Source organism: Semicossyphus pulcher, unplaced genomic scaffold (genome assembly GCF_022749685.1).
Source record: "Semicossyphus pulcher isolate SPU_LCO1_2020_fin unplaced genomic scaffold, fSemPul1.0.p SCAF_23, whole genome shotgun sequence".
NCBI classification, from domain to species: Eukaryota; Metazoa; Chordata; class Actinopteri; order Labriformes; family Labridae; genus Semicossyphus; species Semicossyphus pulcher.
Window position 1 is genome coordinate 11185870 of NW_027211697.1, and position 27616 is coordinate 11213485.

General features: G+C 42.9%; 1 protein-coding gene across 1 annotated transcript in view; it reads left to right on the forward strand.

Annotated features, from left to right (window-relative positions):
- The window catches only part of cep112 (centrosomal protein 112), a 115351-nt gene that overhangs the window by 17963 nt on the left and 69772 nt on the right, over nt 1-27616 (forward strand). The window contains exons 9-17 of the mRNA XM_069674002.1: nt 4091-4177; nt 8646-8745; nt 9182-9300; nt 9843-9986; nt 13632-13786; nt 14484-14613; nt 14702-14794; nt 14956-15015; nt 16130-16209. Coding sequence (XP_069530103.1) covers nt 4091-4177; nt 8646-8745; nt 9182-9300; nt 9843-9986; nt 13632-13786; nt 14484-14613; nt 14702-14794; nt 14956-15015; nt 16130-16209 — 968 coding nt within the window. The remainder of the gene's footprint in view (nt 1-4090; nt 4178-8645; nt 8746-9181; nt 9301-9842; nt 9987-13631; nt 13787-14483; nt 14614-14701; nt 14795-14955; nt 15016-16129; nt 16210-27616) is intronic.

Genomic DNA, 27616 nt, shown 5'->3' on the forward strand with positions numbered 1-27616 from the left:
CCTGTCTTATCTGAACGTTTTTAAAAGCTAAAAAAGAGCAAGCTGCTGCGCCTTAGTAGTTGAAAGGGGACTGGTTCTGTAGTTTGGCTTTCAAGATGGTGCTCCAGGCTGGGAAACACAAGGGACCAACAGTCCTACATAATGATAAAGTTACTATTTTAAGCCTCTGAGTTCTCTGTACTTGAATCGTATGTACATGATGTATTCATATAAGCCATTTCAAGTAAAAAACTCTTTACTTACTCGGACCAGCCGTCATCTAAAACTATGGTGGTATTCAGAGATTCAATTTTAGCCAATGTTTTTTATCCAACCTTTCTATCTCGACAAAATCCAGTAAATTAACTTCTTGTCAGACTGTGGAAATGGCGTCTAGCTGCTCCTCAGTAGATAGCAGAGCGCTGCATACTCACTATCGTAGAGCATCTGTGTTTACTGAGGATGAAAGACGCGCCAGGACATTGTACATCTCAAGCAAGACGAAGCAGATGCACAAACGCAACCTTGCTTTGTGGAGCCCAAACAGTTAGCAGACGATTTGTGAACACATCCCCCTGAGGAAAAAGGCCTTGACCCCGCGCCGGTTTTGAGAACAGAAAAAGCAACTGTTTCCGTCTTCTCCTCGCACTCCCTCTCTCATACCCCACACTCTACCCCCCACCTTCTTCCCTCTCATCCTTTCAAGAGCGAAGTGTCAAAAAACATGGCATCTTACAGCGCTCGCTACAACTCTGAAGAAGAGAAGAGGGAAAAAAGCTGTACCACCCAGTCGGGCTGATTGAAGGCATCTCAGACGCCTTAGGTGTACGACATTCCTCCTCCTCCTTCCTTCACTGACGCCTTTATAAACAAGTTTCAAACACCCCTGATCTAGTTTGACAAACTTTCTCCAAAGAGCATTTGAAGAGAGGATGAGAAAGTGACACCCCCACATGTGTCTTTTTTTTTTTTCTTGGGCGCCGGCAGAATCAGGTCTCCCCTTACTCTTCTGCTTTTCATTCGCTGCCATCTCTCCCTTTCTCTTTCTCTCTCTTTTTCTTTCACTTTTCCTTTTGACAGGTCTCCTGTGGTCCCCTAAATTGCACAAGAAATGGTGCTAAAGCAAGAAAAAAGATGAAGAAGAAAGAGGCAGAATATTTAGTGGAGCTTTGTCAAGGATACAGTGTTTAAATGTAGGTGAAGTGCAATAATGAGGCAGAGTATATCTTAGTTAGACTTTTCACTGATGCCTGGAATGATCATCCAAAGTGAAGTGCTGACATCTTCACAAATATGTAGCTCTTTAGGTGTAATAGAAGTCAATCCCAAAGGACATATTCATTCTTTAGTATCCAGTACGCTGTCAATATCTGATGTATTTACCTATCATCACGGCGTCTCTTTCATTTGTAAAGTGAAGCTCTAACAGGGTTTGACTGTGCCAAATGATGTGGGAAATTTCGACTTAATTATTTTGATGACTAAAACAAACAAGAGCTCGCCTCAGGATGTTGTTAACCACTGACATGTTCGCACACAACCACACGTTCAAAGGGAGAACACTGTCACCCTGCTGCAGGGTTGATTCAAACGCCAGAACAGAGAGTGACTAAACATGAGTGGTGACATCAAAGCAAACGGTCAGTTATCTGTCTGTCAAAGGATCTCTTTGTATTTCCAAGTGCTTTATGAGTGGAAACATCTTACGAGGCGTTTTAAGAGAAGAGGAACTTTTAGTTGGTTTTGGGAACTGTTGGTGGACGCCCAATTCTTGTGTGTTTGTACTGCAAGACCTGAAACAAGTGTAGTTCCAAGAATGGTGTTTAAAGACTTCTTTAGCTTTAATTCAAAGCAGGTGCTCACACATGACAAGAGGAACCTTGAGTGATGTAATGCTCCTGGAATAGTCCATAAAAACACTGCTGTTGTTGTTTGTCTTGCTTTGCTATACCAACTGCTGACTGTCAATTTAGCTTTCCTATTTGTGGTTTAAATGGAAGCAGAAAAATCCCCCTTTTACACATGTTGTTCACTGGGGAGGAAAACATATTTTTTAAAAGAAGGGAATGTGATTTACACATTAAGTAAATACATTACATAAGATAAAAAATGTTGCAGCAAAAAAGACCTGTAGAATGTGCCGGAAATAATATACAAAAATTGTAAGTTATTCTAATGTTGTATATGGTGGCCGACAAGGGCAATCACGCTTTCCACTAGAAGAAACAGGCTGCAAAGTAAAAAACGATGTAAATTCAAAAGCACACGCACAAGTCCAAAACACGTGCAACGACAGAAGCGCGCTGCAAATGAAGATAACGTGCTGCAAAAAGTCAAAACAAATGCATTAACATCAAGTCTGAATCACAAGGGAAGTGCTCCAGGCCTGTAGGGGGCGCTTGGTGTAACAGGTTTATAACAGACGAGACAGTGAATTTATTATTAACAGACTTTGTAATGTTAGACGCGGCTGGAGTGGCGTGTCTCTGTTGTTCATGTACTACTGTCTGCTGTGCAAAACTACACCTTTAACATGAGCAAAGAAATCACACAACTTTTGTTGAGAAACGGCTCCCGATCAACAGATCGCTTTGCTAAAGTAACCGCTGCTAACTGTAGCTTGTGTTAGCCGTGCAGCTAGTGGTACTTGATGAGGACTCTGCATGTTTGATGTTGATGCATTTGTTTTTGCAGCACGTTGTTTTTATTTGCAGCGCATTTCCATCGTTGCATGTGTTTTGGACTTTTGCATGTGTTTTTGAATTAACATCGTTTCTGAATTTGCAGCTTGATTCTTCTAATGGAAATCGTTTGGGCTGTTGCAGCGCGATTGCCCTTGTCGGCCACCATAGTTGTAACATGGGTGATTGTACTGTAAAAGGTGACAGCAAATGAGCCAAGACTATATACAGTTTGAAGCCAAGGAATTATTTGCTAAAGTGTCTTTCACACCACCTACAGGACAGAGAACAAGGAGTGTCATAACTCCAAGCATGTTTATTAGAGGATAAACTCCCTTTATTTTACATAATAACACGTTCTTTTTCACTTACACACTCTGGTAAAAGATTTTTTAACCTCTCTCTTTGTAAAGCTCTGAGAAGAGAAAAGATGTCTCTCCCTTTTGTTTTCCTGAGTGCGATGAGCTTCACAGCCCTTCTCTGTACGTCCTCGATTAAAGTTCTTCGTTACTGCTACTTGCAGGATTTCTTCAACTCATCGTCAACTTTGTGTAATTTGAAAACATCAGTCACATAGTGTTATTATTGTCTCTGCAGACAAACGCAGTCATGCAAAGGGAACGCCTTTCAAACACCAAGCCCTTCTTGCGAATAACACTGTCAAGCCAGAGGTGCGATAATTATTTTCCAGTAATGACGAGTGACTAAGAGCTCATTTCGTATAAAAGACGTAGAAGATGAAAATGGATTGGAATCTTAGTCAATTACAGAAGGTGATTAGGGTCATTAGGCTTTTATTTGACTGAGACTGGGAAGGCCTCAAGCTGAAGGAGATGTGTTCCAACATGCACATGACATCGCTGAACTTTTGATCCTCAGAAATAAAGTGTTCAAATGAAGGCAGGCACTTTGTTCGTGTAGGCAGAAGCACACAAAAACAGACTGTCACTTTAGACTGACTGAAGATTTTATTGCAACACACACACACACACACACACACACACACACACACACACACACACACACACACAGAGTTGAGCACATCTTGGCTTCACACTAGTGTTTGAAGCTCAGCGTGTGGATAAATGTTTTTAAATGTTAATGTGGTTTATTTCATCATCAGCTGCGCTGGTGTGCAAGGCGAGGCACCCTATCTTCTTTTATCCAGACTTATGTTATCTCTGTTATCCTGTCACTCTGTGTGATGATGTTTTTCCTTTTCCAAAGCACAAAGTCTGAAGCAAAATGTAAGGACAAAAATGTCAATGTTTACCTTCCTATATTAACATATGTTGCGTAACGTTACACAACGTTTCATCCCTCAAGCAGATGTTCTTTTTGGCAAAACAAAGTGGAAATAAAATGTGATTAGAGTTGAAATTGCTCCGGAAGTGTTACATATATAACATTTGCTTTTCATGTGTTTCCAGAATGAAATGAAGATCAAGGTTTTAGAGGCCAAGCACCAGGAGGAAAAGCTGAGGATGCAGCAGAGACATGATGCAGATGTCGAGAAAGTAAGAGTCAAAATTTGTGGACGGATGTTTCCGATGTGCAATCAGGTCCCTAGCTGAGCTTTGTCGTGTGTGAGAATAGGCTTCTTGATGACACTAATTTCAGGATTTCTCACAAGAGTTATTTCCTAGAGTAAGACTTAACTGTGTAGCATCACAGATAACGTAATCTATGTGTATCTGTAGGCAGGGACGTGGATTTTAGGGATGGCAAGTGTTCTGGTTTCCGTTTGTAGCACGCTTGTAGTCCGAGTAATATTGACCAATCACGTATCAGCAGGCTGCACTCCGTATGGAGAGCAAAAACAGGTGAAACGTAATGCGGCGTAATGACATCCCGGCTCCCATCGGCTTCATCTGACAACAATTTAGCTTCTTATTAATCTCTATAAACAGACATCTGCATGCTAACAGCTAACAATCTGTCTTAGATCAATCACTTGAGATAAATTCCCTTGACGCTGTGTCATGAAAGCCGACTTCCTCGAATGCATCAGAATGATGCGTCATGATGTTGAAATTTCAGCAAAGGTAAGACCCGTTAATTACTGTCAAGTCAATCACAAGAAAAACAGGTTCTTTTTCTGTAAACAATGCAGCACGCAGAAAAGGAAGTCCTGACTAGAAGTCGTTTATCTACACGCCCAACATGTTCATTGTCTCGAGAGGCTATAGTACAGTCATCAGACTACAGCCGATGGGATCCGAGATTGAAGGTAACATAGTAAAGAAGACTCTCTATACCATCATGCACACCTAGAGTCCTCTAGTGCAATAAAGTCATATATAAAATCAATTATCACTGGAAACAGTTTTCAGAATCGTTATAGTTTCAGCTTAAATTTCTAAAATAAAACAAAAGGTGTTTAAAAGACTCGATCATTTGTTCTGGAGCGACTGGACAGGCGGCTCTGTTCAGCTCGAGTGCTCATGTAAACTAGTTAACCTGCGTTACGATGCCCATCATCGACACTTGATTCCATTTGCTGGCTAATGAAAAGGAAAGCAGCGAGTTTCTTCTCCTCTCATCGTCCCATCCCGCAAATTATCTGCTCTTCAAAGGCCTTTTGTCAGCCGGTGAAAATGGCAGTAAAGCTGGTTTATTTCACACTAGGTGCCCATCAGTTAGACTGCAGATCAAGCACCTGGGATCTGTCACGTTTCCTCTGCTGCCACACAGAAGCTTTTAATAAAACAGAAAAAACACTCCAATTTTCTCTCCACTTTAAGGTGCCTATTGCTTCTTTGTGTTTGACATGAGACAGGATGACAGCTAGCTCTCTCTCCCTCTCTTTAATTACATACAGATTGCGAGTTATGTCCGATTTAATTTCCTCAGAATTTTACCCAGTATTCGCTCTAATAGCTTCAAAGGGGAGAGATTCAGGGGTGCTCTTTGACGAGCCTGATGGAAGGTGGGCAAGCTAGGTTTGGTTTTAATTAGTCTCCTCATGAATAATAAATAGGCTGCCGAAAGGCTACTGGTCATTGTCCCACCGCTAGAAATGGAGAGGGTAATGAGCGAACAGGCCTGAGTGTTGTGTGCTAATGGTTGTGGATCATTGCTGTGTATACTTTCCAAATATTTATTGACCTCAGGTGAAGAAGCACATTTATGTTCCTTTTCTTAAAGGAGAAATTCTCCCCTGGAAAAGTCAGTCAAAGCTGGTGTTCTCTGTAAGCGATAGAAGCAATAATATTTGAAATTGGCGCCATAGCTGTGGAGAAAGTTGTACAAACAGCTTGTGGTTTCGCCCATTCTACATTCCTACAACACCCAGCGTGCATTGCGCCCCTGCCTCAAAAAGGAACGGCCCAGCGGGAGACGCTGGAGTGAAATACTACTGTTTTCTAGTCAAGGACATTTATCGCTGCAGGCAATGGCTCAGAAAAGAATCCGATATATCGGCTCAGAGCGGTACAGAATTCGAAATACGACGAGAATATACCGGTGGATCGTCTAAAAAATCTTCGGGTCTGCAGTCTACATTTCAAACCTGACGATTTTCGACGAGACATGACATCGGAGGCGGGCGTCCTAGATTGAGGAAGTGTAGTTTAGCAACTCCCTGGCCTCCGCCAGATGACGAGTTTTACATAGTCTGAAGGAGGTTTTCCAGTGCCCATTGGAGAAGCGGATAGCGTCCTCCAAAGGCCCAAGGCCAAATTGCATTTTTTTTCCTACCATAATTGCATTAGCTCCCCATAATAGCATGATAGGACTGAGGTTGAAAATCGGCAAACTGGCCCTTTAACGTGCAGATGAGTTTTTTACAGAGATACACAAAAAGGATGCTGAATTATAACTCCCCTGGGATTAAATTACATTGTGTTTTTTGTTTCTCTCTGCGTACAGACAGTACACTCATGTTCTCCCTCCATTCACAGATGATCCTGTTTAAAGTCATGTACAGCCAGGCTGAGTTCCCCCTGCATTAGGACGTCTTATAAAAGCCTAAAATGGGCATCCTAAAAGCTGTCATTTCCCACCGTGTAGTGCACTCTCCCTGGACCTTAAAATGTGTCATCGCCTCGCTCGGTGGACCCCTAAAAAGAGTACAATCTCTCCGATGATGAAATGGAAAAAATTGGGTATCCCTAAATGTTCCATGAACTTTGCTCCGGCTGCCCCATCCTCCTTTCATCTCCCCCATCCCATTCACAAAGAGGATGACAGGCTCAGCAACTAAGTGCTCTTGAATAGAACAAAATGCTTGGAAGATAAAGTCTTATGGGCTTCAGGACAGTTCTCGGGGGGGAAAATAAGCACTCTTACTTTCTACCATTTCAGCCAGAAAATCACAGCATCATCTCCTGTTGGACTGTTTTGTTCTGTCTTGTTTTTACAGTACAATAATCTTCTCTGTACCAGTACCATTATCAATTATGCTTAATAAGGGCTTAAATTAAATTGTATCATAGATGCACAAAAAGCTGGTTGAACTATAATGTACCTTACAGTATACCACACTTGTCAGTGGACACACCTGTAGACAAACTCTATAATGTACATATTTATGCAAACTATGCAGTTTAGTCACACCCCTATCTCAACATGGAGAGTGCTAGACTGACCTTTTATACTTGAGCTCCAACTCTACATAGTCAAATTTACCTAATTACTCACAGATGGCAGCAGCAGGCAGATGCAGTTACCTCATCACACCTCAGCACAGGTGTTCACTTGGAAGCCATTTCACTCAGTTAGCTCATAGCCTCCTTAGGATTCAATAGGCATGTGGAAGACGTCATGTCATGCATGAATGTTCGACGTCCCTGCAAATGAACAAATCTTAAGATGAGAAATATATTTCGTTTTTGTCAAATGATCAATCAGCAAAGGGCTTCTTAGTGCACGTGTGTAACTAATGTAATTATACCTTTAACATTAAAACATCAGTTATGTAGACTAAGCTTATTTCAACTGAACATTTTGTGTCTTTTCTTGTAACAAACGCGTTTCTGTGTACATTCAGTATTTTTTTTTTTACATAAATGCATTGCTTGATACATTTAATTGATTCTCATTGAAACATTTGCAAACAAATTTTTTCCTGCATTGTGTAAATTTATGTTAACTTGCAGACCTTTCCTTTCCCGCCTTGTTGGCGTGTCACTGTTTTCCTTGGCCCCTTTACATCTAGCTGAAAATTAGTTTCAACTAGTTGTGTTACACTGAACAAAAGAATACCTCTAGAAGATCTGTTTCGTTCTCTTTGGCGCCACCTATGGCGATAAACGGTAATTGCGGGAGCACACTTCCCAGATATCCAGACAGTGCTGCATGTGTGACGTCCACGGTTGGCTCCGGTTGTAACTCTTGATTTTCCTGGCTGACGGTCGCTTTCCTTTTCAGACTGTTTGCTTCATCTGAGCGTCGAGTTTGTTTCTTTTCTTTGGATTTTCACTTCTTGTTGAAGTTGTATCTGTAGTCATCCATCTTTTCTTTGTTTGTTCAGCCATAGTAGATTACTGTTTACTCGCAACACTTGCAGAGAGCGGAAAAGCAGCCGCTTAGCTCCGCCTACCCTCTCTGGCAGACCAACCACTGCTGGCTGATGGAAAACGCGTCACCAACTGGGCGCTGCTTGTGATTTCTTTCCGCGAAAGTCGGCACAGACACCAAGTCTGTAATACTGCAAATGCAAAGGCTTTCATCAGTGGGCCATAGCCTCAATCACCATTGTGTTACCTCATTCGCCAATAGATAGTGACATAAATATTTATGTACATGGAAATCTTCGAGATTATCACTTAAATATTGCATTTTCCACTGCTGTTTTTCGAGTTTTTGTTCCTTTTTGTTTATGTTTGGTGCAGCTTTGATAGCTACTAGTGCCAGTATAAAGCTTTGACAAAGACACTTTAACAAGAACCTTCAAATTGTTTGCAAGATAGCATCTTCTCAGCATTAAAAAAATCTGAATTAATCCAGTATTTGTTCAAATCCGTCTCTCTTTTTCCTCCTCAGATTCTGGATCGAAAGAATGGTGAGATTGAGGAGACGAAGAGTGTGTACCGGGTCAAGCAGAGGGAATCGGAGGAGATGAACTGTAAGCTGGAGAAGAAAGGTGAGAGGTCATAGGATTGCAGGGTTAACTGGAAGGATGTTTATACTAGTGTCTCTGAACACTCAGCGTAGAAAGCCCAAAAAAAGATACAATTCCACATGAGAACTGGTGTAAGGTGACGTTCTGCAGCTGTGTGCTCAATCTAAAGTTTAATCGCGTAATGTCTGCCTTTTTCTTTATGCTTGATTTTCTCTTCCTTGCTCTTCTCGTCTCTGAGCTTTCGTCCATCTTTAAAAGCATCAGAAGAAAGAAATATAAACTTGGCAAAGAGAAGCGCTACTAGCCATCTGATAGAAGCAAAATCTTCATTGACATTGATTTACTGACAGTACATCAATAAGCATGAGTGTCTGTCTGTCTGTGTGTGTCCATCTATGTACATACCCTGAGGCAGGGCCTGACTGCTGTTTGTGTGTGCCTTTGTGCTCTCCCACAGTTCAAAGTGTGCTGCGCGAATCCCAGGTCATCTGCGAGAGCAAAGAGAAGCAGATTGCGGAGCTGAAGAAGATGTTGGATCAGAGCGCAGACTCCCTGAAAAACGAGTGGGAGAAAAAGGTATGAGGAAGAGTTGAAGGGCTTGGACAGGCTGCAGCCCAACCCCCCTGTAAGCAGCCCTGAGCCAGAGGAAGACTGTTTGATAGCATGAGACTACAAGACTTAGCTGCAAGCATACAGGCTCGGCTATACTGCCTTAAAGATCTTTATTCTTTCATGCTGGTTTTAAGTTGGTGTGGGTTTTTTAGGGTTGAAAAATTAATACTCTCTGCCCCAGGTAAATTGTGTTTTAACTCCTGATAGCTCTAGCCAACCTAGCTGCTGGGGCTCAATAAGATCCTAATGAGGTTTCGACTCATCTCTTTTGGGTCGCTTAGCATGCGATGAGCAACCTTGTGGAATGATTTATTCTTAGATGTAATAATAAAAACCACCCTGAGCCCCTATGTAAGTGATGTTTGTTCCACATGAATGTGCATATCACATGCCTGAAGAAATAGATTTTAATGAAATGGTATTACAAAATAGATAAATCCAATCTGTTGTGGAGATACAGGGAGAAAGATCTGTGACTTATACGTAGCTGTACTGTGCTCTTCCAGCTGCATGCTGCCGTGACAGAGATGGAGCAGGAGAAGTTTGAATTGCAGAAGAAACACACTGAGAGCATCCAGGAGCTGCTGGAGGACACCAACCTCAGGCTGGCAAAGATGGAGGCTGAGTACAGCGTTCGGACTCAGGCAACTGTGAGTACATGAACAGGTGTTCGTGCACGTGTGTGTTTTGGATTTAGATATTGACCAAGCTGAATGAAAATCAAGCTTGTCAGTAATGTATACTTTGCCTTTGGTTGACACAAACCTTACACAGACCTCATGTAAGATGACTTATCTTGCACTGATATACTTTCCCCAGGAACTAGGAACCTTTTGAGGAACTGTGTTTCAATAGCAGGAACCAGGGTCTAAATTTAGTTCCGGCATAATTGATTTACCACCTGAAAAATCCCCTGCTAGGGGGGAAGTACTTTCCAAAGGTCAAGGAACTTTCAGGGCGGGGCCTGCAGTGCTGATCGTTTCTTATTGGCTGAGTACTCTCAGCATTTTATTTCACCTGCCATGTTTAAAAGACTGCAGCTGCAAACTCACTGTTATCACCGTGCTTTGAGATTGAGATCGAACTAAAAGTTGCTGGTACTTTTGGTCAAAAAGCACCTTTAGATATAAAAGGGTATAAGTGCGAGTACAGCTTTATAAAGTTAATTCGCCTGCTGCTTTTTAGGTAATTTATATCAAACAGCAGCGATTGATTCAAATGTTCTGACTCTTCATCTGCTGTTGGGTAGTTTTCTCTACCCAGCACCAGAATTGCACTGGAAAAAAACAGGATTCTTTGTGACAAGAGCGGTGTATTCTTGCCTTGTTTAGCTCTAAGGAAGGTGTATACATCTGTCATACCTTTAATCATAAAACAGTGACCCCCAGTTTGCAACCTAATGGCTCAAATGAAAGGAAGCGTCCTGTAACCTCTGGGTGAGAATGGCTCGCGTATCTTACATCTGTCATCTTTATAAAGGTCTTTGATCCAAGTGTGTATTAAATCTTATGCGAGATAATGGTTGTGCTCTGAGTTTTGCGTGCGCACACACACACGCACACACCTCCCCAAAGCATCCGTTTCTTTGATGTCACATGAAAGGACTTTGGTTTTAAGTGGGATCGTGCACATTTCATTAGCGGGGATCATCAACACCAGAGGCCAGCAGAATGCGCCGCTTCATAAATAGTATTGTTATCAGTATCAGCATTCATGGGCTGTCATACGTATCACGCATACACACATATTGCTTCTGGCCTTAATCTGTCAGCAGGCCCACATTTAAGAGGCATCAAACACTGGACAGTGCGGGCCCGGTGGTAAGACCCCTCTTTTAATAATTAAGGACAGACAAGGCCACAAAGGATGAAAAGAGCCCTCTGTCGCTGTAAATTAGCTGCTCTCCTGCTGTGAGTTTGGGCTGACCTACACACACACACCCACAGAAGTGGACTATCTCAGGTGAGTTATCGCAGTACCCTTGCCTTTTGAGGTGCGTGTCTCCAGGCTTAATCCTTTAGAATGAATGTTTGCTTGTGTTCTTTTATTGCGAAAAGGTCCTTCTGTATATTCATCTCTCGTCCTTTGACCTAAGTAGCTTTGAGCAAGGGGTTTTTGTTCAGTAGACGGCCACTATTACCCCTCTGCTTCTTCTCTGGAGTTATAGCTGCTAATGAAAGTTCAAGTCCAGGACACGGTGTGAAAAGTTCGCTCAGCTCATATAAAAAGTATGCAAGCCAAGACAAACTCAGATTGATGATTCATGTTTATTCAAATACTGATATGGTTCGGATAACGGTGAAATGAAGAATGCTCATCTGCCCATCGCTACCTGGTTGGATTTCTATCCAACACACATCAAAGATCCCACAAGGGGCTTTCAGATATGTCAGATGTTGTTATTTTTGAACGTTATCTTTGCACAGGGCAGAGAGGATAGAGTGACTGAGTAGGTGTTTGAAAGTAGAGACAAGCCGGTGTCTGACTAGGTACTGCACCAGCAAAGCTGTTGACTGTAGTCCATGCATGTCCATATCAATGACGGATAATGGAGGCATGATTTATATTATCTGGTGGTTCCAGATGAAGTAGTACCAATAAGCCTTGATTCATAGCACTGATATTTGGCTATAGAGCAAGTCTCTTTTTGTTCTTTGTTCCAAGGTGTGTCTAACATCTCTCCGGGTTTATTTTTCTTTTTAATATTTTTATGTATGAGCACTAAATAATTAAAAAAAAAAAAAATCACAAGCAAGCGTCCAGTTAGTGACACGTTTTCCATCAGCCAGCAGTGGTTGGTCTGTCAGAGAGGGTAGGCGGAGCTAAGCGGCTGCTTTTCCGCTCTCTGCAAGTGTTGCGAGTAAACAGTAATCTACTATGGCTGAACAAACAAAGAAAAGATGGATGACTACAGATACAACTTCAAAAATAAGTGAAAATCCAAAGAAAAAGAAACAAACTGGACGCTCAGATGAAGCAAACAGTCTGAAAAGGAAAGCGACCGTCAGCGAGGAAAATCAAGAGTTACAACCGGAGCCAACCGTGGACGTCACACATGCAGCACTGTCTGGATATCTGGGAAGTGTGCTCCCACAATTACCGTTTATCGCCATAGGAGTTGCCAAAAGTACAAAACTGAAATCTTCGAGATTATCACTTTCAAGTTGCTTGAGGAGGATATCATCTGTGTACAACCTGATATATGAACTTATACATTAATGAGGTAACAGAAATACACTGGTTCAGTGTTTTCTGTTTAAACCTATGCAGTTATTCTATAGCAGTAGTAATACATTGAAGATGACGTCTAATAAAAGCATAAAATTAATATAAAAAAAGAGAACATATTAAAAGTGCAGGGAGTTCCTTCAGTCTTTCTCCTGCTCTTATTATTCTTCTTTAGACACAAGAGTTTAAAACACTTACATGCGTACACACAGCCTGACAAGCCTCAGTTACTCGCCTTAGTTTTAATACAAACTGTAAAATGTCATGCATCACTCTGTATGACTTTTTAAAAATGACATGCTCTTTTCCATCTTCAAAGACTCTATCGCTTCTCAATCTCTGAAGGGGAGCGGAGCTCATAACACAGTTTATGTAGTCTGCACTTCACACCTTGTAATTCTCCTTCTGAGACACCTAATTAGGGGACGTAATTTGCTCCCTCTGAGTGTGTCCAGGTGTGCTCAGTCCAGCCTCGGCATGGGGACGGGCTTTTCTCATCTCCTGCCAGAGAGCTAAGTGTCAGCACGCGTCCCAGCACAACACAGGCCCCTTTTTTCTTTCCTCAGCACCCTACACTGCTAACACAACGACAAAAATCTCTCTCACCAGCCTCGCCGGGCGCTGCTCTTATACTCATTTTCAAACACACCGCTCCCTCCTCTGCCATCACTCCCCCTCCTGTCATCGCCAGCCTCTGTCATCGTCTAGATGGACTAGCACGCTCCATCTTTAATCAGCGCCCCGTCATCGCCTTTATCAGCCTGCCCACACTGCATTCCATGCTGCCGCACAAACACACAAAGACACACGTGCACATGCTGAGGGACCATTTTCAGAGAGGGCCTTTTTTTCATCAAATCAGGGCTGGAAGACGCTTTCTGCATCAGCTGGATTATTGTCTTCATTGCAATCAGTAATTTCTATTGAGCTAAGGAAAACACAAATCTTCTCCTATACACAATGCTTTTGTGGGTGCACTCCTCTGACCTATGACTCTTTCTCAGACTGTTGCCCTTAGTCGTTGAAGCTGTTTGTTTTAGGGGTCTTTTTGTTTTCTTGTGTTGCAGGAGCAAACGGTGCGTGAGCTAGAGCAGCGGGTGAAACAACAGTCGGTGGAGGTGGAGAAGGGCAACCTGCTGCGTCAGAAGGTGACGCAGGAGAAGGCCCAGTTGGAGATCCACATTGCATCCATCAGCGCCGAACTGCAGGAGGCCAACAGAAGGTCTGTGAAACAGTCGGCAATGGGACAAAGGGATGAATATCTCGAATCTAGTTTGCCAAATTTTTCTTTGAAAATATCTGGTTGAATTATCAAACAACATGTAACTACTGAGGTGCATGTAAAGCTGCTTTCCCACTGGTCAAAAAACCCGCTAACACACGGCTTTTTTGCTTAATGGGAAAGGCTACAATCGGCATTCAGACCCGGGTCAAATAACTCTGCAGTAGACACTAATTATCGCCTCGGCTCCGATCGGCATTGATGGGAACACAGAACCTGCGTCGACACGCTAATCTCCGCCCCCTTTCCGGCGCAATGCTACTTCTGCGACTCCTTGTCATCTCAGCTTCAAATTCCACCCGTCTCAATCTGAGCGGCACTCGAACATCGTTCCAAATTTGATGAAGCTGAGTTTGATACACAGACTGAATGTGTAATAGATATAATAAAGACCACCGTAACATCTTCACAGTTTAATAACCCTGTCTCCGGCACGTTTGTGATGTCAGGCGGTGTCAGGCATTTATTAGCGGATCTACCCGGGTCTGAAGAATCCGCGTTAACAGAGTGTACACAGTTCCTGAGACAACACTAAAGCAACGAGGAGTAACATTTATGTAATTAGATTGGTGATGTTGGAATAGCAACAGGTCAGTGTTTGTATTAACCATCCTGTCATGCTCTTAAATGTCAACAGGAACATGATTCTGCAGAAGGAGAAGGAGCAGCAGAGTGAGCAACACGAGCAGACTGTGCTGAAACTCCAAGCCAAACATGAGACAGACATGAGCCACTTGCATCAGGAGCATGATCTGTCTGCTGCTAAGGTCCATATCAACACCTCACAATCGGCCAGCCCTACCAGCATGCTACATTTACTGTTACAATATTTAACGTGTTGTTTCTTTCTTCCAGTCCTCTGAGGTGATGGAGGACTTTGAGAGAACTGTAGCTCACCTTAAGCAGCAGCTACTAGAGAGTGAACATCAAAAACACCAACAAGTCAGGGTAGGAATTGGATGTGTATAAGTGGATACACATGTAACTCATCAAGACAAATGGCATGCATCTTTTCTATCAGTCAATGCAGCGTAACCATCTTTGAAAAGGCCAGAGGTAAGAATGTTTGTATGATGTGTCACAGTGTCATCGTTTATATTTCATCTCAGGATCAAGGGATAAAGTTTCAGAAGGAAAAAGAAGAACTGCAGATCAACTGTGAGAAAAAGGTAGAGTCTTTTTGCTGATCCACTGAGCTCCATAGCTTCTGTCGTTGCATTGAAACAGCCTTGGACAAAGTTATTACGGTCAAGTGGAGATCAAAGCCTCCAGTCACATGTTCCTCTTGGTTTCCCTTCCTCTTAGATTTTACGTCTGGTCTAGTAAAATCAGAGCTGTGATTAACAGGTAGGTGTCGGGCTGGACAGAGAAGAAAGAGGAGGATTTATAATTTAGCAGACTTATCAAGCAAAGAAAGTTGAGAAGGAGAGTTATAAGCTTATCCAAATAAACTCGGCATTCAAAAGGGACATTTTTCTGTCAGTGCACCGGGGCCTACACCTAATTGGCCCTTCACTCAGGTCTTTACTTTTGAGAGACCCTCATCAAAGCCATAGAGCAGCTGTAAACCATAGAGTGAGGAGACCGTTGTTAATGATCTGAGCTGGACCAGATCAGTCCGGGCCAGACGTCTCAGGTGGAAATCAGGCTTTAAAGACCTGCTGCACCTGGGTCATCTTCAAAGCACCACATTTATAATATGTGTACCGGTGGCAGGCTGGCATACCCAGAGACGGGGCCCCTCTGGCCGATACACCTGCAATAACTTAGCAGGCCTTTGTGCGCTTTAATCAAGGTCAGGGAGAATTTAAATCAAGCTAAAAGAAAACAATCCGTTTTGATGTCCTTGTGTTGCCTACTATTCAGTCTGTCTTTCCTCCTGTCTTTATTTCTTCTTCTTTCTACAAGGTGTCACAAGACGTTCATTCTCCTTTTTTATTTCCCCTGGAAAGAATCCTCTTTCCACTCCTCAGGAGTGGTAAATGAGACACGTGAAGGGGGCCAGAGTGAGGTATCTTGACATAAGAAGAGCCCATATGGCTGCCATAGATCCAGAGTGAGAGGCCCTCTGTGCAGGCAGAGAGGCTCAGATGGTACTTTTGATGGGGTGATAGAGAGAGGAGACGAGACCAGATGCACAGGGTCACAGGCAGGAGAGTTTTGTTGAGTGATGTTTGATGGTGTCTGCTGTTGCACTCACTTACTCCTCTCTCTCTCTCTCTCTCTCTCTCTCTCTCTCTCTCTCTCTCTCTCGCTCTCCCTCTCCCTCTCTCTCTCCTTCAGGTTTTGTCAGTCCAGAGTGAGGCCGAGAAAGAAAGAACAGAGGCCAAGAGGAAGATAGCTAAACTAGAAGATGCACTCAGGTACTATAAGAAAGACTTAACCCATTGTATTTCTTGTTAAATGATAAATGACAAAAAAAAGTTTTTTGTTAGGGTTAATATAATCTCTATTTACAGATTCTACCTAGAAATGTAGAATCTGTAGGGAGACGGGCAGGGACGTGGATTTCCTGGAAGGCAAGTGTTCTACGCTTGTAGTCCGAGTAATATTAACCAATCACGTATCAGCAGGCTGCGGCGTGTGCAGGATAAACAGTCCGTATGGAGAGCAAAAGCAGGCGGAACGTAATGCGGCGTAATGACATCCCGGCTCCCATCAGTGTCATCTGACGACGATTTAGCTTCTTATTAATCTCTATAAACAGACATCTGCATGCTAACAGCTAACAATATGTTCTAGATCTAAAATTCAACCTGAGAAAAATTCCCTTGACGCTGTGTCACGAAAGCCGCTCAGCGTTCAGTTTTTCTGACTTCCTCGAATGCATCAGAAATGATCGATCCGACCTCCGTTCAACAAACGAGCATTTTGAATGTTTTCTTCTCCTCTTGAGGACAGACTTGAATTTTTACATCTTACAAATCTGCATCATGATGTTGAAATTTTCGTCGTTCGATGACGTTTTCTCTTTCTGTAACGATGCAGCACGCGGAAAAAGGAAGTCTTGATGGGAAGTCGTTTATCGCTTACCGCCCGGCACGTTCACCGGTGTCCCCAGAGGCTATAACGTCTCAGACTATAGCCGATGGGATCCGAGATTGGGGTTAATACAGTCGAGCCTAAGATTACAAATAGCTTCACCTGTTTACACTTTGTAGTATTTGTTGTGTTAATACCACAGTAACCTCCTTAGTGAGCTCAACAATGTGTGTGTATGTGTGGGTTCCTCCTCCTTAGCTCTTGGCCAACTGTCGTGGTCTTGGACACAATCAGCAGGTCCATCAGCGATTGTTTTGCAGATGTGTACCGCTGACATAAACTGGGGAGTTGGAGTAATGACTTCTGTCAATATTTGTTGGCTTCATACGGTCAGGGAAACTTTTGGGTAAGATGTGTTTGTGTTTACAAAAATAACGCCACACAAACACCAGCATAATCTGAGAATATCATCAAAACACAACCACAGTGGTACATAGAGTCTGAGGTCAGCAGAGGAGTATACGGAGAAATGTTCTGCTTTAAAACAGATTGTACTGAGATTCACCCTCTTTTGGTCATAGCAACATGCATGATGTTAGCAGAACATTTAATGTGTAATTATAAGTATCAAACATTCGAGCCCTGACTTTTTGGCCTCAAACTTTGATAGAGAGTTGTTTATGTCTTCTGACTGGAGTCTTTGATCATAAGAACAGTGTGTATGAGTCCTGATTAAAGGTGAGTTTGGCTTTAACAAGCCAACACTTGAACACTCTCTTTGATCTTTTTTTATAACAGTGAGTAGCACGGTTAGAGCAGAGAGCCTGGAAACTGTGATGAGAAGTCTCAGATCAGAGCTTCATGTGTGATACGCATTCGGCCGTCTTGAGATAAACTAGCAAACTTCATCCTACGGTATAAATTAAACTCTCCTAATGTATGCATTAGTGAAATATTTAGAAATTATGTTAAAGCTGCACCGGTCAAAGGCCCAGATCAGAGGTCCCTCTTAATGATGAACCCACAGACAACTGACCCTTCGCTAAGCCCCTCCCTCGAACGGCCACTGTCCAATCCTACGTTAGCAACCGTAACTAGGCGCAGGAGGCCTATCAAGCTTTCAGAACAAGGAGAAATGCTAGAAATAGATTCTAGGAAGTTATAACTAAACATTAGCTTAAAATAAAACAATATATTAACTTACCCTGATGTGCAACAACATTGTTCTTCCTGTACATGATTGTCTTTAACATGACTCAAGACGTGGGGTGCCTGACACTTGCATTGAGACCGGTGAGCTTTTGCTTCGATTTTTATGTCCTCTTCATTCTCAACACTCTACTGACAGATTATATTCTGCATGTAGCTTTCAAATGCGTGTTGTCGTCCTTTCTGTCGACTTCTCTCTGATACTTGGGAATATTTTCCCAGCAATTTGCTATCATTTCCCTTGGAACATCTCTCACTGTTGTAGTTGAAAACGCCATAATATTTACATGCTGGTGCAGAAGCTTGACGTAGGCGTAGCAACAGTAACCAAGGGGGGCGGGACTTAGTGAAGGGTCACATTTTACCCAACTCTTAAGCTCTCCTCAGCTCCACAAATCATTTTAGTGTCTTTAAGCATTTTTGTTCGTTAAATCGAACAACTTTAAAGTTTTGGTTCAGTCTCATCACTCTTACATGACTGCCTCTTGCTTCTGCTGGCAGCTGTTTTGAGGGGAAAAGCTGTAATAAACTCACCATTAGCAACTATCTGGTGAACATATTGGAATATTTAGCATCTAAAGAGCCAGATGTCTCCCTCCGGAGCTGGTGGAGGCCAGACCAGAGGTAAAGCGAGAGTGATTATTAGACCTACATTCAGCAGAAACTCTCTAACTTAATGTTAATAGATTTTTGTCTTCTGGACGGATAAATGGACTAATGACAAAAGCAGTGTCTTCAGCTGGCCACAAGTGATCCAAACTATTAAGCAATGATGATTAAGGATCAATGTATAACCTTGTTTAACAGCAGAAGTCTGAGTTGTCACAGGTATAACATATGACATTAAGTAATATTTTACAGGGTTTGAAATTATTAATAAATGAGTCAAAGAAATGTCTCAAATTATAGCAATATTTTCAACTCTTTGCACTTCACTTGTTATTAACCTAAAAGTAAAGACCCTTCTCTCACAACGTAGCTCTAGTACGCCTTTCCTTGCAGAAGTGTACATGCACACTCGATCTAGACTTCAGCGGACTCCAGCCAATCAGCCAACCAGCCAGTCAGTACATTCCGCTGGGTAATTAATCCCATACAGAGCCACATTAATTGGTCACAGGTAGATTAGTTTCCCGGGGTAACTAGAATGTGTTCTTCACGATTATGCCATATTTCTAATGTATAGTATGACTGGACTCTTTTGTTCCATTTGCAAATGTGTTGCATTCTTTTTCTTTCACTTCCATCAGAGAGACGGTACAAAAAAGCGGGTTTACAACACCGCGTACCACTGACTGCCCCCCGTTTGTAGTTTTGTTACAGTCTGAAGTGGCGACTTTCTGATGTATGAACGTTTTGCTCAGCTAGAAACCAGGCCTACGATGCACACGCACTATCTGCAGTGGAAAACGAAGTAGAAAAAGTAGCAGTGCCAGGCGAGTAGATTTAAGAAGAGCCAATACGACTCCGTGTGGAAAAGCGGCTGTAAGCACAACACCCATTCAACAACTTAGCTCCAGTTCCAGCCAAACACAGCCAAGGCCAGTCACAGTGCCATCAGCGCCCTTGAGAGGTTTTCAACTGTTTGTCACATTATTATAGCAACGCAGAGGCAGTGGATTAAACAGAATGGGCTGAGCGTGGCTGTATTCGCTTTATTCTTGGGTCCTCATCAATGGCCCCAGGCACTTTGTGGCTTAGCCAAACTCTTTTTAAGTGGCCTCTAAAAACAAGGATGACTGTTTTTTTTTAAAGGGGAAATAATATTAAGATGTAGGAAATGGCTTTTATTACTGCTCCTTTGTTTTCCTGTCAATGTGCAACAACATGAAAACATGTTTTGCAGCTTTGAGACGTTAAGTATTCAGCGTAAAGATTGCAAAGGGACATTGATGGTTGTGCTCATTGTCTGTGCTTGTCATTGTGAGCCCGGCAACAGAGGACACGCTTAAACGCAGCAGACAGATCCGTTTGTGCATAAATTATCCTTGTTGTTAGTATCAGTAACGAGCCAGTCATTCCCTCATTTAGTGTTAAACACTGAGAAACAGCAAGTGGCCCATCGGGCTCTTAGCTAATTAAGTACTCAGGCTCCACACACACACACGCACACACTAAGCAGTCTGATGTTTGCTACCTGCCTGCTGTCGTGGCAACACTGACGGCCTTTAAAGGCGATCCAGGAGAACTTCAAAGTCAAAGCAAGACCGCACGTAGGTGTGTGTGTGTGTGTGTGAAGATGGGAGGATGGATGATGAAATTAAATAAGTTGAACTGCTCAAAATGCCTTCCATGTGCCCGATCCTGTGTGCTGTGTTATGATGTGCACCTCATCTGTCTGTTAATCTACTGTTATACAGAATCAACGCAGACCTATTAATGCCAGTTTTAATGTTTAGATCTTTAATATGCTCTTTACATACTGGGGACAACTGCTGAATGTGCTGGCAGATCTGATTATATACCCATATATATAGCTGTGATGTGCACCCCTTCTTCACATAGTTCACACCCACTCTTTCTTTCTCGCATAAAAAGAAAGTCTCACTGTCCTGCCATGCAAATAAGCATCGCTGCGTCAATTTGAGTTCCAGCTCTGTGTTTCTATAGCAACAACAACAGAAAGCACTACAAAGCTGCACAGAGAACAAGTTTCTCTCCTCATCTTTCATCCCAACGTGCCTCAGATCATTACAGGGCATTAGCATAGAGATGGTGAGATGCACCGCAGAGGGGGGAAAGCGAGAGAGAGAAGGGAGCTCATCTGGGAAACAGCTTGCCCGCTCTGGCTCCAGTGACCTCCAAATCACAATTTAAAAACATCAGAAAATCACCTGAATGTTTAAAGTAGGGAAAAAAGGAAAACAGCTGGATTCTTTTTCTTTTTGTTTTTCCACCTTCTCCTCCTCACCGCTCCGGTCCTCCTCTCGGCCGCTTGGCAACCAACTGGCTCCATCAAAACCGTGCGTCTGCTAAGGTGTGGTGTGAACTCAGCAGTTACTTGTGCTCAGTTTGATCGCTTACAGTTTGGAGATTCAGAGGCAGCGTTGACTTCAGGCAGCTGGAGGGAAAGTGTGCTCGCCGCATGAGCGACTGTCCAAATCCTGCACACACACTTACATGGCCGGGATGTGTCATGATGTGAGGAAAGAACTCTTTGCTTCAGTTATAATCCTCTTCATCCCCAATTTAAAGTTTCTTTCCTCCCTTCTATTGTTTCTATTTCTTGTCTTTTCGCGACACACCACCCATGCTACTATTTCCTCTATTTGTCATTGTTTGTGCCCACATGCTTGCATGAGATAGTGCCCCCCCTACTCTTAAAGGTGTAGGATGCATCCAGTATGTTCTTTCATGGTATTTTGTGCATGTGTGTGCGCATATGCACACCCTACATCTGTGTGTCTTTGAAGTTGTCTTATCTTTCTCAACATTCCTCTCCCATGACAGGAGGGATGGAAGGGAAGCAGGGGTGGTGGTGGTCCGGAGAGGGACCTGAGGTATCCGAGCAGAGGCTATGCAGCCTGCAACCTCCCAGTTAGTGTTTAAGGGCGCAGGAGCAGGTGGAGGTATGGATCCTGAATATTGAAGAGCTTCACCAGTGCTCGATATTCACTCCCATGGCAACTGCGCTGAAAGGGGAGGATGGAGATGGGTTAAGCGCCAGTTCGATACCACAGACCTGACTAAAGGGAAATTTTAAAGAGCTCTTTATCTGGGTCCTAGGCGAGGCTCTCTGTGTTAAAGGCCAGTGACATCATCAGATACCTTTGCAATGTATTATATTATAATCACTAATCAAGAAGCAACAATATGTATTTATATGTTTGTATATTTACTGGAATTTATCATACAATGGCCATTATACATCATCAGAGATTAAGGAAACGTGCTAAGTTGAAATACTGGCCTCTCCCACAACAATGCTGCAGCCAATATATTCTCCTCCTGAAATTTCCATTCCTCATCGGAACGTCTGTGTGTGTTTTGGCCTGTGCGATCCCGCCCACTGCCCATTTCATCACCCCGGGTTGCCAGATAGGAAACAAATTGGTGCATAGGACTAGTGGCTTGTCATTGTCAAAGTGCACGTATTGCGCTCTCGTAGGTTCAGTGTCCTCAACCTGGCAACCCGTGTGAGCTTTGTGTTGTACTAGAAGTGTAGCCCTGTTTGGGAATAGCTGGGTGAGTGTGGGTGGCGGAGCAAGCAAGGGAGTGAGTGTGTGCTCATGAGTTGCGAGAGTGAAGGGGGATCAGAGCGGATCAGCAGAGAGTGTTATCGGTAACTGAAACTAACAGAACGACTGTACAGTAAGACTATGTATAAAGCCGCACTCCTGTGTCTTGCTTCCTGCTCGCTGCTGTCTGTGTAATGCGACGGGAGTTAGCCCCGCAGCTAGCGGCAGCTTCGGCCCTGGAGCACACCGATAAGTCCCCCCTGTGTTTTCCAACCAACATTCAAATCTGCAGAGGAGGAGGCGGGGAGACAACGCTCTCCGATATTTTGAATTTGGACTGCAGTACCCTTTTTAAACGCTAGCTGTCAATGTTACATATTGGTCCTTTAAATGCTAACCAAGCCCAACAAAAACCACCACATGAAGAGTTGTTAATACAGCTCAGCGTACAATCTGGTATCACTGCAGGGATGTCTAATGACGGCAGGCTCGGCAGCGTTCCTCTGCTCTTTTTCAATATTGAATTTAAAGATAATCAGGCTGATAATACATTTCTTGTCATATCTGATCATTGCAGTATCTCATATCATTTGCATCTGATTGATATGACATTTAAATGATGTAATGGTGTTAAACGCCTCGCCTTGTAATTATCACACATAACCTTCTTGGACATTTTTACATTAAGCTTGCTCCCTGAATAAAAATCGAGTTAATTTCATGCAGCGAAACAACTCAATCTCTAAATCTGTGTGTCTTTAGGGCTTTCATTGTTTCATTGAAAACCTTCCTGCTTCATTTTCCACTGCATAATGTCAGGGATATGTAAATACTGTATGTTTACTTTAGGGACTTGTGGCTAGCTGATTTAGCATATCATGCTGTAGTCTGCATAATTCATGAAGCCAAATAGCATCTAAATGCACAGCGAAAGCAAGAAAATCCCCGTTTCAAACCATGTCATGAGTGAATTCTTCTCTTTTGTCATCTTTTCTTCTCTTCTTTAAAATAGCATCATAGTACGTGGTGCTTCTCTGTGCTGTCGGCAGTTATATGTATACAAAGAGTAAATAACACCCGTACTTCTGTTTATCTGATTTATACTGACCAGTTGTATCAAGACTTTCCATAACTCCTTAATTTTTCCTCGTTATTACTGAACTCCAAAACTATTTTATGTGTCAGTAAGTCTTGTCTTCTGTCCCACCCACGTTTATCCACCCACATAGTGGTACTGTCAGCCTGCTGGGCTGCACCAGATTCCTCTTCATCCTCCTCTTTCCTTAGGGTGTATAGTCGCCTTTGACACATGAACTAGTGCGAGGGAAAATCGCTGGTTTTATTCCCAGTGATGATGGGAGTGCATGAGCTGTGTAGGACACAGTTTGTGTGGAATTGAAATGTCGTCCGCTAATGCTTGAGCACGGCACGAAGCCCATTCCCTTCTGCAGCATCCAACGAACTGGAGCTAACTCTAGTCTTGACCTTTCTTTGAAATTACTCTATGTAACACTGACACTAACAATTAATGTTGTTATTGATTTAATCTACTAGTTATTTTATAACTGACCCAGAGTTCCCTTTACTGACATCGAGGACAAAGAAACCAAGAAAATTGTATTATTAGAACTAAAAATCTGGCATTAACGATTTTTTCGAAATACGTTTTTCTTTTCTTTTGGCTTTACTTAAAGTGGTGATCTTGAAGATCTCAGTTTTGTTTTCTTTGGCGGCACCTATGGCGATAAACGGTAACTGCAGGAGCACACTTCCCAGATATCCAGACAGTGTTGCACGTGTGACGTCCACGGTCGGCTCCGGTTGTAACTCTTGATTTTCCTGGCTGACGGTCGCTTTCCTTTTCAGACTGTTTGCTTCATCTGAGCGTCGAGTTTGTTTCTTGTTCTTTGGATTTTCACTTCTTGTTGAAGTTGTATCTGTAGTCATCGACCTTTTCTTTGTTTGTTCAGCCATAGTAGATTACTGTTTACTCGTACTCACTTGCAGAGAGCGGAAAAGCAGCCGCTTAGCTCCGCCTTCCCTCTCTGGCAGACCAACCACTGCTGGCTGATGGAAAACGCGTCACTAACTGGGCGCCGCTTGTGATTTTTTCCTTGAAAGTCACCACAGACACCCAGTCTGTAATACTCCAAATGCAAAGGCTTTCATCAGCGGGCCATAGGCTCAGTCACCATTGTGTTACCTCATTTGGCAATAGATAGTGACTTAACTGACATTTATTTATGAAAATCTTTAAGATTATACCTGTAAGAGGCTTTATACTTGTTGATCTTCAACTCAAATAATGAAAAGTAAAATGTTAGCTCGAAATCATCCTAGAATCCGGGAAGAAGGTATAAAGACTGAAAAAACAAAGTACAGGGAGGATACTTAAAGACTCAACAATGGCATAAATATTGACTTGTTGTGATGCTAGTGAGGCAAGAACAAAGCTGGCGGCTGTGTAAGAGGGATGATAATGTCTCATCCTTTCTACGTACTCTATGTGGCCATTTAGTTTCAGATGTTGATGTTGTTTATTAAGGCCACATTTGTAGTCCTTTTTAACACCTTGATGCTCAGTTTCTTTCTCTCTCTCTTTTTAACTCTTTCTCTCCGTCTTTCATATTTTCTTGCCCTTGTGCCGTCTATCTTTTGTTTTCACTTATTTGTGGTCTGTCTCCTCTTCTATGTCTGTTTCTGTCTTTTATTATTTTCTCTCTCTTTCTTTCTCTCTTGGGATGTGGATGAAAACCAAGTCTGTTTTATTTTTTCTTCAGAGGGCGCTGAATATTCCAGTTTTGCATTTTCTCTCTCTTTTTTTGTGTGTGTGTGCTCCCTCCTTTTTTTTCCGGGCCCCTTTGATGTGTCTGTGGATTCGTTATCATTCCGTTTGGATGAGCTCACAGACGCAGATGCGCGGGCACTCGCATGCAGCCGCGCACACACCAAGTGCACAAACACACCCTGGCTCTCTTGTCTTTTTATACTGGAGGAAAGCGTGCATTGAGTCTGTTTGTTAGTCTTTTCCATGCGCTGCTCCACCCACATCACAGCCCATACAATTCTTAAATACTCCGCTTACATGAAAAGAATATTTGCATAAGCAATTACAGTTGGCTCTTTGTGCATTAACTTTAATGTGTACTCTTGTATTAACTGCACGTGAATGTTAATGTTTATATACAATAAGTTCTTAGAGGAGGCACGTGGCATTGTGTGGTCAGGGCAGTCCGGAAAAATGCCGGCATCCCTGCACCCCTCCTGTCTGCCAGGCGGCTGGATGGCGGAAGCTGGTTCACCCTCTCTAGCACAAACACTCCTCTCCCTCTCTTCCTCCCCTTTAAACAGCCGTTTAGAATTGAGGGATGAGAGGACTTCCTCTTAAGAGAAGGCACATCTTTAATTTGAGCCTCCTCTCCTTCCACTTTTCTGACCAGAGATCCATTTAAAGCCAACGGGCCGCCCTGGTGCTGGCACCCCTCTCCTTCCTTTACCCTCTGTGTTTCTCCCTGCCAGGCCTCCCTGACTCTTTTTCTCTGTCCTCTCATCTCACCCTCATTGCTCTGTTATTGATGGTGACACACTGTCTACCGCTCTAGTGACCACACACAGTGACACACAGAGCTATTCTCAGAGGAAGGTGCCATGTGTTCACCTGCTCTCCGCAGCGTTGGAGCATAATATGTTTCAGTCTGTCACATACTTGAAGTTCGCTGCAGTGAATTTTTTGGCGTTTCCTTAGAGGTGTAGGCCCAGCAGCCAGCTCAAACTTAGTCATAGTGCATTCCTTGAGTAGAGTTGTCAGTCACACGCAGACTTTGGGACTGTGGCTCATGAACAAAGGCCCGTACACACGCACGTGCGCGCTCTGTCGTCTCTCAAGCGAGACACACACCCAATTCATTTCTGCTCTGCCTTAGAAGTTTAAAAAACTTGCTATTTCTGTGACATCCTCTTTTCCATCTTCCTCTCTCTTTTCGTCTTTCTCTCCTTTTTTTTTTCCCATCTTAGTCTCTCCACACATCCTTTGTGTCTGTCGGAGCCCGGAAGGCAGTCATGCAACGGGACTGATTAATAATTACAGAGTACACAAAATTGGGAGAGAGAGAAAAAACAATTTCTTTGGCGTTTGATGTCCGACATGAGAGAGACCAAAATTACAAAGAGACAGAACACTGTAAAGAGAAGAGAAAGCTTGCACATTCCTTTTCCAATCCTCTGCCTCCGCTCTTTGCTTTTTTTTGTTGCCTCTTTTCATTTTGCTGTTTTTATCTCCTCTGTCTTTTTATTTCTATTTTTTCATTCACTGTTCTATCTTTACAAACCCTTAAAGTTGTTGCTTTGATTATGGGAAGTGATTAATCCCCGAACAAAAATGCAAACTTTGTGAGTGTGTGATTGTGCAGGCAAAGACTCCAGCTCTCTCTGCTGATGTGGTTCAGTCACAGTGCTACCTGCTATGCTGTCACGACTGTGTTATTGGTCAATATCCTTGGTTTTAATTGTAGCGCACACACACACACACACACACACACACACACACACACACACACACACACACACTTGGAAATCCTCCTGCTTTGTTGTCATTTTGTAATAGCTGCACTTCTAATTGGTTTAAAGTCTCACCCACTGGCCAAAACATCGTTGTTCCCTCCACGAGGAATAATTATCCGCACAATTTTAGAGTCCTAATTTACAAGAAGTCGGAGTAATACACACGTACACACACACATTGTACTGTACAGACCACACACTGTAAAAATAACATGCACAGTCTGTCACATTTTCTCCCCCAACACTGTCGACTCAGTGCGTTAATCAGAAGAAGGGTCCCTGCAGCAGTGAACTGGAAACTACAGAGCAGCTGTGTCTTTACTGCTCAGAAACACTGCTTCAGTTTAAAGCAGAAGAAATCTGGGGATGACGTTTGGAAATTTGATCAGTTTATTTTACTATTTTAAAGATTTTCATTTAATTAAATGTCTGTTTCTATCTATCGCCAAATGAGGTAACACAAACACAAGCGGCGCCCAGTTAGTGGCGCGTTTTCCATCAGCCAGCAGTGGTTGGTCTGCCAGAGAGGGTAGGTGGAGCTAAGCGGCTGCTTTTCCGGTCTCTGCAAGTGTTGCGAGTAAACAGTAATCTACTATGGCTGAACAAACAAAGAAAAGATCGATGACTACAGATACAACTTCAACAATAAGTGAAAAGAAAAAGAAACAAACTCGACGCTCAGATGAAGCAAACAGTCTGAAAAGGAAAGCGACCGTCAGCCAGGAAAATCAAGAGTTACAACCGGAGCCAACCGTGGACGTCACACATGCAGCACTGTCTGCATATCTGGGAAGTGTGCTCCTGCAATTACCGTTTATCGCCATAGGTGGCGCCAAAGAGA